The sequence below is a fragment of the Dendrobates tinctorius genome, unplaced genomic scaffold (assembly GCF_039654945.1).
Source record: "Dendrobates tinctorius isolate UK_male_01 unplaced genomic scaffold, ASM3965494v1 ptg000045l, whole genome shotgun sequence".
Lineage (NCBI taxonomy): Eukaryota > Metazoa > Chordata > Amphibia > Anura > Dendrobatidae > Dendrobates > Dendrobates tinctorius.
The window spans coordinates 18551053-18562632 of record NW_027361713.1 but is presented as its reverse complement, the minus strand read 5'-3'; the positions used below and the strand labels follow the sequence as shown (position 1 = coordinate 18562632).

The 11580-nt window shown below is 45.1% G+C and overlaps 1 protein-coding gene across 1 annotated transcript; it reads right to left on the bottom strand.

The window, feature by feature from the left end:
* Nucleotides 1-1136: 1136 nt before the first annotated feature.
* LOC141089312 (uncharacterized) lies at nt 1137-3757 on the bottom strand. Its single transcript, XM_073575636.1, has 8 exons — nt 3445-3757; nt 3311-3372; nt 3146-3239; nt 2994-3065; nt 2796-2879; nt 2487-2700; nt 2247-2406; nt 1137-2132 (listed from the first exon to the last, which is right to left on the bottom strand). Exons 1-8 carry the CDS (start codon nt 3685-3687, stop codon nt 1157-1159), a joined length of 1905 nt encoding a protein of 634 aa, XP_073431737.1. The 5' UTR covers nt 3688-3757; the 3' UTR covers nt 1137-1156.
* Nucleotides 3758-11580: the final 7823 nt, after the last annotated feature.

The window sequence follows — 11580 nt, the reverse complement described above, 5'->3', positions numbered from 1 at the left end:
ACCTTTGATGTAAATTACAGACGCCTCTCATCTTTTTAAGTGGTGGAACTTGCACTATTGCTGACTGACTAAATACTTTTTTGCCCCACTGTACATACTACATATATACTACATTCATACACCATACATACATACTACATATATACTACATTCATACAACATACATACATACATACTACATATATACTACATTCATACAACATACTACATACATGCTACATATATACTACATTCATACAACATACTGCATACATGCTACATACATACTACATACAATACATTCATACAATACATACATATAGACATACAGTACATATAACATAGAGTACATACTCACCATCACTTGTCACTTTGTTCCCCGAAGCCAGTGTCATCTGTGAGAAAAATATGAAAATAACAACCAACATATATACTCCCTGATCCGCAGAAATCCACGAGTGTCCCACGATGATCTCCCGTGGAGAACAGCAGCATCAGCTGATGCCACTGCTCTCTACGGGCCCCAGGAATACAATGATGGGAGGTAGGTATCCTTCCGCACTGTATTCCTCCACCACTGTAAAAAAAGTCCCTTTGCAATGTTACCAATTGTTGGGTACCAAGCATTGTTTTACACTTTGAAATGTTACCAAGTGTTGTGTACCAAGCGTAAAGTTTTACACTTTGAAATTTTACCAAGTGTTGTGTACCAAGCGTTGTTTTAAATGTTACCAAGTGTTGGGTACCAAGCGTAAAATTTTACACTTTGAAATTTTACCAAGTGTTGTGTACCAAGCGTTGTTTTACACTTTGAAATGTTACCAAGTGTTGGGTACCAAATGTTGTGCTACCAAGTGTTGGTTTTTTGTACCTTGTACACCACCGATGTACTGTGAAATATTACCCAGTGTTGTGTTACCAAGTGTTGTGTTTACCTTTTACACCACTGGTGTACTTTGAATATTTCCCAAGAAAGAAAGAACAAAAAAGAAACAACACAATAAAGTTCTTTTTGAAAAAAAAAAACATTGTTTATTTGTGAATTTGTAATAACTTTCTTTTTTTTGTGAATTTTTTTTTTTTTTAACAGGTTTTTTTTTGGTATCTTAAACCTTTTTTGTAAAATGTTTTTTTTTTTTGGTATATATTACCTTTTTTTTGGAAAAAACAAAACACTTTATAAATTGTGATAATGTTGGGTGGAGATAGTATTGGAGGGGTTAACAGGGTTGACCACATCGAGGGGGGGGGAGAGGACTGGGGAGGGAGTTGGTGAGGACCAGAAGTGGAAGGGGGGTTTAACACGTGGTTGGGACGGGAGTGGATGGACAGACGAGGTTTGTGGGTACATTGAAGGTGTATGTGGGGGTGGGTATGGTGAGGGCATTGGGGTATAATGCAATGGGGAAGGAAGGTACTGGGAAGAATGGAATGGGGAACTAGAGAAAGGAGAGGGAGTGGTAGGAGGAGGGACGGTTGTATGATGGATGGTGGTGGAAGGATGGACGGGGGAAGGATGGACTGTGGAAGGATAGACAGGGGAAGGATGGACAGAGGGAGGATGGACAGGGGGAGGATGGACAGGGGGAGGATGGGATGCTTCAGCAAGTACTTCCACTAGAGCATTCTGACAGGCTTGCATCACACGCATCAGTTGGTGAGTACTTAAACCTTCCATTTGCCGGACAACGGACTGAAAAAAGGTATGTCTCGGTGTCTGGTTTGATTCTAAATTCATCTGTTCCATGTATCTTCTGAGTTCCATGATACTTTTATTCATCATGGTCAACCCAGAAGATAACTGTTGTCCATAAGTGTGGAAACCATGCTGGACAGATGAGTTTAGACTCAAACAGTCAGACAAGGTCATCCTTTCCTGACTCCTCAGACGCTGCCGGCCAGAACCAAAAGTTGGTCGAGATGTTGCGGCAGTGTCTGAGGGGTGGGGAAAAGGGAACAAGTCGTCACCAGCAGCTTCATGTGATGAAGTCTGCCCTGCTGCTCCAGTGCTGGTGGAGGGAATAGAGGGATGAGACAAGAGGGTAGGTACAGAGGGGTCGGATACCTCGATGTGGTCACCGGGGGCGGTCTCACTAGGGATCACTCCAGAGGGACGCAACTCTGATGCAGACTCCCGAGTGCTGCAGATGGTGCTAAAAAAAAAGGAGAAAAAATATATATTAAAAATATTGATATTTAATTTAACTCTGCTGAAAAAAAATGTGGTTAAACATTTCCACTACAGAAATGGTTTGGGGAATATTTACCTTCTGCACACCATTGTTGATCGTAGGAACGCCAGGGCTCTGTAGTTCTTGTACTGGGGTCCCCGGCGTCCTCCCAATCCACTCGGGGTCTGCATCTCCTTGTTGTAGTCCCTCTTGAAGCGATCCCGGAGCGACCGCCACCGTGTGATAACCCTGTCACCTGTGAAGCAAAAAAAAAAGGGGTTTAGTATTAAACACTTCACATGCTGGAATATAAGTTACTGAAGTTGTAATACTTACGCACAAAATCCCTGGCCCTCGCATTGAGTTCATCCCAGTTCTCTATAACTGAAGAACAGACCTCATCCCAGAGCCGTCGGGTGGTTGGTTGGTCGGCGTGTAAACAGTTTGCCATGTTCCACAGCGGCTCCCGGTTTTCCACCTCACGGATGAGTTCATCTGTATCGATAATGACACCCTCCTCCAGATGTCTACGGGGAGCACGCTGTGAAACCTGTGAAGATAAAAAACAAAACAAACCAAAAAAAATTACATTCTATTCAAACACATGATGTTCATTTAAACAATTATCCAAATAGGGTTACTTACCGTTTGCCGACCACCAGAGGCATCACCTTGACGACCCTGGGATGTCCTGGGAGTCACTCTAGTGCGGGCACCGGATTCTGAAGACTGTGGAGAAAAAAAAAAATTTTGTTTGGATGGATACGTAGTTATTGTGTGTGCACTGTGATGAATGTTTGTGTTGGGTGTAGCATTATGTATGTGTGTATGTGCTAAACTTACACTCTGCGCACCCCCTCCTTGTGTCTCTCCACCCTGCACGTCTCCTCCTGGAAGCTCCTCTGAATCAGCTTCCTGTCAAAACATAATACATGGATAGTGTTTAAACCAAAAAAAAAATAAGAGTTTAAAAAAAAACACAACAAATTATTTACCTCAGCTCGCTGATGATGTGAGGAGGAGCTTTCAGGAGAAGACATTACGGTCTGGGTCAGCTGCGGTGGCAGCTGCGGTGCTTCCTGAAGTGATCTGCAAGTATAAAGACACTTGTTAAGCTACAATACAAAGGATCATAATAGCTTTCAGGCCTTTATACTTACAGGGAAACTAATGGTTGCCTGTCCTCTGCTGCGTCCTGGCTGGTGGTGCTTGCTGAAGTTATCTGCAAGTATACAGACACTTGTTAAGCTACTATACAAAGGATCATAATAAGCTTCCAGGCCTTTATACTTACAGGGAAACTAATGGTTGCCTGTCTTCTGCTGCGGCCTGGCTGGCCGCCTCCGCTGCGGCCTGGCTGACCTTCTCTGCTGCGGTCTCGCTGACCGTCTCTGCTGCGGCCTCGCCGGTCGTCTCTGCTGCGGCCTGGCTGGCCGTCTCTGCTGCTGCCTTGCTGGTGGGGCTTCATGAAGTGATCTGCAAGTATAAAGAAAATGATATGAAAGTTAAAAAACAAAAACATACAAAAAATCTTCATTTGTACAGTGGTGCAAAAAAGTATTTAGTCAGTCAGCAATAGTGCAAGTTCCACCACTTAAAAAGATGAGAGGCGTCTGTAATTTACATCGTAGGTAGACCTCAACTATGGGAGACAAACTGAGTAAAATTAATCCAGAAAATCACATTGTCTGTTTTTTTTTCATTTTATTTGCATATTATGGTGGAAAATAAGTATTTGGTCAGAAACAAAATTTCATCTCAATACTTTGTGATATATCCTTTGTTGGCAATGACAGAGGTCAAACGTTTTCTGTAAGTCTTCACAAGGTTGCCACACACTGTTGTTGGTATGTTGGCCCATTCCTCCATGCAGATCTCCTCTAGAGCAGTGATGTTTTTGGCTTTTCGCTTGGCAACACGGACTTTCAACTCCCTCCAAAGGTTTTCTATAGGGTTGAGATCTGGAGACTGGCTAGGCCACTCCAGGACCTTGAAATGCTTCTTACGAAGCCACTCCTTCGTTGCCCTGGCGGTGTGCTTTGGATCATTGTCATGTTGAAAGACCCAGCCACGTTTCATCTTCAATGCCCTTGCTGATGGAAGGAGGTTTTCACTCAAAATCTCACGATACATGGCCCCATTCATTCTTTCATGTACCCGGATCAGTCGTCCTGGCCCCTTTGCAGAGAAACAGCCCCAAAGCATGATGTTTCCACCACCATGCTTTACAGTAGGTATGGTGTTTGATGGATGCAACTCAGTATTCTTTTTCCTCCAAACACGACAAGTTGTGTTTCTACCAAACTGTTCCAGTTTGGTTTCATCAGACCATAGGACATTCTCCCAAAACTCCTCTGGATCATCCAAATGCTCTCTAGCAAACTTCAGACGGGCCCGGACATGTACAGGCTTAAGCAGTGGGACACGTCTGGCACTGCAGGATCTGAGTCCATGGTGGCGTAGTGTGTTACTTATGGTAGGCCTTGTTACATTGGTCCCAGCTCTCTGCAGTTCATTCACTAGGTCCCCCCGCGTGGTTCTGGGATTTTTGCTCACCGTTCTTGTGATCATTCTGACCCCACGGGGTGGGATTTTGCGTGGAGCACCAGATCGAGGGAGATTATCAGTGGTCTTGTATGTCTTCCATTTTCTAATTATTGCTCCCACAGTTGATTTCTTCACTAAAAGCTGGTTGGCTATTGCAGATTCAGTCTTCCCAGCCTGGTGCAGGGCTACAATTTTGTTTCTGGTGTCCTTTGACAGCTCTTTGGTCTTCACCATAGTGGAGTTTGGAGTCAGACTGTTTGAGGGTGTGCACAGGTGTCTTTTTATACTGATAACAAGTTTAAACAGGTGCCATTACTACAGGTAATGAGTGGAGGAAAGAGGAGACTCTTAAAGAAGAAGTTACAGGTCTGTGAGAGCCAGAAATCTTGATTGCTTGTTTCTGACCAAATACTTATTTTCCACCATAATATGCAAATAAAATGAAAAAAAAACAGACAATGTGATTTTCTGGATTTTTTTTTCTCAGTTTGTCTCCCATAGTTGAGGTCTACCTATGATGTAAATTACAGACGCCTCTCATCTTTTTAAGTGGTGGAACTTGCACTATTGCTGACTGACTAAATACTTTTTTGCCCCACTGTATATAATTAGTGTAATTCCCTGAAACTAAGTATACGCAGTTTTAAGTGTTTGCATGTGTAAATTCCCTTATCTCTCACTGAGTGGAACCACAGTGATTGAAGGTGTGTAATATTTTGTGTAAACCCACACTTTATCTTTGCATGTGTTTGAATTCCCTGAAAAAGTGTAAACAAGTGTAACCAGTGATTGAAGGTGTGTAATTTCTGTGTAAACCCACACTTTATCTTTGCATGTGTTTGAATTCCCTGAAAAAGTGTAACTGAGTGTAACCAGTGATTGAAGGTGTGTAATTGCTGTGTATACCAGTGTTTGCATTCCCGCAAAAACTCTCACTGAGAGTGTAACCACAGTGATTGAAGGTCTCACCGAGAGTGTAACCAGTGATTGAAGGTGTTTAATTTCTGTGTATACCCACACTGTGTTTGCATGTTTTTGAATTCCCTGAAAAACTCTCACCGAGAGTTTAACCTGTGATTTAAGGTGTGTAATTGCTGTGTATACCCAGATTTTTTTCATGGCATGTTGCAATCTCTCACTTTTAACCACACTTGTATACCAAAACATTTAATATACCTTTATGGTAACTTAATTTTACCTTGTTTTAAAATGATACTACAGAGATTTTTTCAAAACAGTTTATTTATTTATTTTTTTTATTATTTTTTTTTCCAACAAATAGGAGCTACTCTGCTCTTTATTTTAAATACCACAATAAATGAAAAATAAAAAAACACCGATTTACAACAGATACATTAATCAAACCACAATTGCAAATATGAAAATAAAATACAATAAACATGCAAAAGAAAAACAATTAAAATATGAAAAAAAAACCCCACACAAACACGCATAACACACAGGCAGACCACACACACACACACACTCCAGGGGTCTGCAGGTGGTAGACTTGCAGCTGGGCAGGCAGGTTTTATAGCTCTAGTTCAATCTTCTATCAGTCAGGCTGCGGTCGGATGTCTAGCTTGGTGTCTTCAGTGTGGCTGGTGCCGGATTGTCTGGGCCCAATTACACCACATACCATACACCACACAATCACAGCATAAAAAATACAATAATATTACAGTTGTATGAAAATAAAATGCAGTACACATGCAACAGAAAAAAAAGTATGAAAAAAAAAATATACACACAGACTCACACACTCACAGACCACACACACACACACAGGCAGGCTACACACTAGCAAGGCCATACACACACACACAGAAATGTCATAAACAAATAGGTATCCTCACACTTTCAGGCGTGCTGGTGCTGTAACTGGCAGGCCTCTTGATAGCTGTGTGGCAGCTTGGTGGCTGTCTGGCAGGCTTGCTGGCAGGCTTGGTGGCTGTCTGGCAGGCTTGGTGGCTGGCTGGCTTGCTTGCTGGCTGGCTGCTACTGCATGTCTGGGCCCAATTAGCCCACCTTATATAGTTTTGGGACTGTCTGGAAAAGTATCTTTTTTTCTGGGCATGCGCAGTGCAATTTTGCGGATTCCGCAAAATCGCGGGTCTTGGCGGATCCGCCGCCCATAGGCAGCCATTCTACCGCATGGCGGATGACGGCGGATCCGCCGTCACCCGCCATTTTGACGGCGAAAAATAACGTTGCAAGCTCCGTCCCCCTCAGACAGAATCCGCAAGGAATTTTGCGGATCCGCTGAATAGCGGACGCAACGGACGACCATCCGTCAAAATCCGCCACTAATGTATCCCAATGGGGAAAAATGGCGGATCCGCAACAAGAAAAGCGGATCCGCCATTTTCAAATTTTGGCGGATTTTGACTGATGGCAAAAAACTGAAGTGTGAAAGAGGCCTATGTTGTATGAATGTAGTATATATGTAGTATGTATGTATGTTGTATGAATGTAGTATATATGTAGTATGTATGTAATGTAGTATGTATGTAGTATGTATGTATGTTGTATGAATGTAGTATATATGTTGTATGTATGTAGTATGTATGTTGTATGAATGTAGTATGTTTGTAGTATGTATATAGTATGTATGTATGTTGTATGAATGTAGTATATATGAAGTATGTATGTAGTATGTATGTATGTTGTATGAATGTAGTATGTATGTAGTATGTATATAATATGTATGTATGTTGTATGAATGTAGTATGGATGTAGTATGTATGTATGTTGTATGAATGTAGTATATATGAAGTATGTATATAGTATGTATGTTGTATGAATGTAGTATGTATGTTGTATGAACTGTATGCAATATGTATGTAGTATGTATGTAGTATTTTTTTTTTTTATATTCAACACATTAGCCGGATGATGGGACTACTACTGTCCCATCATTGGCTAATGTGTTAATCACTGTCATTGTAGCAGGCATCGCCCGATGGGACTTGTAGTCCCATCGGACGATGCCTGCACACACACAAGACCCCCGGCAGGCCCGTACAGACCCCCGACAGCCGGCACAGGCCCCCCGCAGGCCCGTACAGACCCCCGACAGCCGACACAGGCCCCCGGCAGGCCCATACAGACCCCCGGCAGCCGGTACAGGCCCCCGGCAGGCCCGTACAGACCCCCGACAGCCGGCACAGACCCCCGACAGCCGGCACAGGCCCCCGGCAGGCCCGTACAGACCCCCTGCAGTCGGCACAGACCGCGCATCATGACATCATTTCAGCAGCCAATCACAGCCACAACAGTGGCTCATTGCATTATGGGGACTTCTGATTCCGGTATCCGATATTGAAAAAATATCGGTACTCGGTATCGGAATTCCGATACAGCGAATATCGGCCGATACCCGATATTTGCAGTATCGGAATGCTCAACACTAGTTGTCACCACTTTATTCCCACACAAGACTTGGGGGCACAACAGCAACAATAGTGAGCCGGGACTTAGTAGCAAGGAGTCCCCGAAGCAGGCTACAGCTGTCTGCCGTACAATTAGAGTTCATAGGAACATCTGTAAGGAGGAACTCCAGTGTAACTCAGTACTGTGAGTACTTCACCAAGACCGCTAAGGAGGAGACGTTCAGGAAAGGCATATGTTGGTGGAGTGTTGGAACGGAGTGCTTCATCTGGCCTGGAGGTTGACTGAGCTCCTGACCCGGAGGACACGGCACGGAAGCATGCACCTGTGTGTACAACAGACTGTGAGTAAAGCTTTGGAACTACATGCCCTGGTGTCCTCCACTTATTCCGGCGTCAGCGCACTCAACACAGCTACATCTCTGTGCCTAACATTACACCATCTACGTCTCTTCACTACCTATTCATCTACTCTGCCCTGGGACTACAGCTCCACCTGTGGGGAGCTTCAACATCTTTGCTGCACCACACCATCAGTCCCAGAGGATCTGTCTGCAGCGTCGGCTTAACACCTCCGTTGCCGAACACCACAGGTGGCGTCACGAAACACTTACTCAAACTTTAATCCACCATTTCCACTCTATACAATGGATCCCCAGGGCCACGGGTCGGGTTCCAGCTGCCGTGACAACTCCCATTGAAGATCAACGTGCCCGGTACCGATTACCCCCACAGCCCTGGATGAGGGCGATCCATTTTTGGCGTCACGAACAGGATGACGAAGTCCGGTGCTACCGGGTTCTGTGTGCCTAAGATTTATTGGATTTAAAACTTCTGAAAATGTGCAAAAGACCCAATTTGATAGACTGTAAAATGGACTCTAAAAATGGCTGCCGGCACGGTGAAGAAGGGCGTGACAACATGGGTGGTCCTAAGAAAAGACCGCGAACAGTCCTGGGCCTTCCCTGCCTGAACTTCTATGCTACAGCAACATGGCCCACCCCCCGAGGGGTTCGTATACTGGCCTGGTATGGAGTAGTAGGAAGAAGGCGCCGCCCCCAGAAGGAGGAGCGAGAGCCGGTGGCGGGAAAAGAGCCCAGGAAGGAAGAAGAACGCCAGACCGCCATGATGGAGGGAGGACAGGAGCCAGGAGAATGCGATGGGGGAAACCGCCCTCTCCCCGACAGAACCTGCGGAGCATACGGCCGCTGCGATATCCTTTTCAGCGCCCGCCCCTACCGCTAAGCCGGTACTGTCATTGGATGCCGCCTGCCTGGAGAAGGTACATGAGAGTCCCGGAGACCATGGGACCGGAGCTGAGTCCCAGCTCGGACCGGGCGCGGCCGCGCAGGCTTTTACCGGCCTGTCCCAGTCCCGTGCCGGCACGAATCCAGCTACCAGCCGGTCATCAAACAACCCCGGGGATTGCGGCTGCCATCATTCATCACCCTGTGCCTGCACAGGAGCCGGAGCAGCACCGAGAAACCCCAGATATGATGGCCACCCCTACTATGATTCTGATGCTAGGGACTGCGCCCATGGACAGAAATGGTCCCGCGGTCGCTCAGCCAATCTCAAGTGGCAGCATTCCAGGTACACCATGCCAGCATCGACCGGTTGCAGCGCTGCTAACTGTGGTACCACCTGAAACTGAAGAACAACATCCACTGGTATCAGCTGCAACTCCTGCAGAATCACTGGCAGCAGATACACCACCTGCAACAGCTGATGTGCTACCCTCACAGGCAGTAGATACACCCGATGCCATTCCATCTGCACAGGCAGCCACCAACTTCAGTCCTTTGGAGAAGGAATATCTCCAATTTGTGGATAGCAAACAGGAAAAGGATACCCACAAGTTCTCCCCTGGAAGCAGCACAAGCAACCCGCTTCCAGCACCCCAGGAGGGGATCAACACTAAAAAGAACATTTAAATAACTAACTGTTACCCAGGAGGGTATAGGCATCGTTGTGCCTTTTCTTTTTGTTTATCATGTTTTGTTTTTCTAGTTGTTGCCCAGTTTTATTGGCAGCCTTTACCTTTGAACTGCAGAGATCATGGACAATGAATGATCCAGAACTGTCTTGTAAATAGTTGAGCTTCTTAAGGCGTCCTCTCTTGGTTTTACATAGCTCTTTTACAGATAAGGACTACCTCAACTTGGAGCAAGGCTCCTCATCAAGGACACTGCAAGAAATCCCGGCTGGGAGCGGTGTCCAGCACTTTCAAGAATTATTGATGTTTTATTGTATGATGTGCCTTAACAGATTTTATAGGATTGAGTTGATAGTAATAAGTAGGTATCTAATTAGGAATGAATATTTTAATAGTAAATGGTTTACAGAGTTTAGACTCATACTAATGTTTGAATAGAGATGTAACTTTGAATAAAGATTTGAAAATGCAGGTGCCGAACCAGGCATCAGCGGTTGTCACTTAGGGTCAAGACAGAGATAGAAAAGAGTAGAAATGTGAATAAAGAATGGAGAAAGAGAATTGTGTTGCACTTTAGATTAGGTAACGGAACTTTACATTAGATAGAATGTTATATTATAGATAGCTAGTTAAATTGTTTGCAACGTTCAAGAAACAGTGCCTCCCACATTGGGAAGATTAGTATAAGAATTGTTTATATAGCATTACAAAATGTTTGTATGTTCTGTGGTATTTGTCCATCTTTGTTTCTCTTGCAGCCCGCGGACATGCTGTGTTTAACGGGGGGGTATGTGGCGCCCCTGAGGATTCAGTCACCACAGAGGTACTGCACCTCCTCCTTGTCAGGATCCTGTCAGCGCCGGCGAGCAGCCTCCACTGAGCAGGGACTCACCTGCACTGTAGGGGTACCGGGGTCAGGTACAGCCAGAAAGTACCGATACACAGGACCTGTGGATGCTGAAGTTTAGCAAGCAGACACAGGACCTACGGTCATGTGACTGCAAGGGGCAGGGCTTAGCGTCCTGCTTAGTGAGATGGCAAGACACTATACAGAATTACTCAGAGTCAGGCAAAACGGGGTTCATACACAGAGATAGCAGTAACGTACCAGGGATGAGACAGAATGGATAGTCAGGGCCAAGCAGAAGTCAAAACCAAACAGACATAGAAGGTACCAAGCAGAATCCAAAGCAATATCCAGAGAACAGACCGAGTCATACACAGATTATCAAGCAACCAGAACACAGCACAAACACACTCAGGGGTCACCACACTATGCCAAGGGCAAGAGTATAACTGACAGGGGATGGGAGCTTCCTGCGGCTATACGAAGCTTTCCCAGAATCAATGAGAGGCCACCATAATAGGTCCCAGGTGAGCAGGTAAGAGTCTGCACTGAGATCAAAACATTAACTCCAGAAGTGCTGGTCCACCAGCACTGGTATCATGACACTCCTGAGGTGTGGTACCCCACCATCCAGGTAAGGTGGAGACACCTGACCACGCTCCAATACCTGCATCCCACACAACATAGTAGTGTAGCAAAGCACCCTTTTGT

Bases quoted from the DNA above. Each gene is read 5' to 3' on its own strand.
- LOC141089312 (XM_073575636.1), bottom strand. From the start codon at position 3,687: ATGAAGATTTTTTGTATGTTTTTGTTTTTTAACTTTCATATCATTTTC. The intron at 3,066-3,145 runs GTAAATAATTTG...ATGTTTTGACAG, and splicing joins CACATCATCAGCGAGCTGAG to GAAGCTGATTCAGAGGAGCT. The intron at 2,407-2,486 runs GTAAGTATTACA...TTTGCTTCACAG, and splicing joins GAGGGCCAGGGATTTTGTGC to GTGACAGGGTTATCACACGG.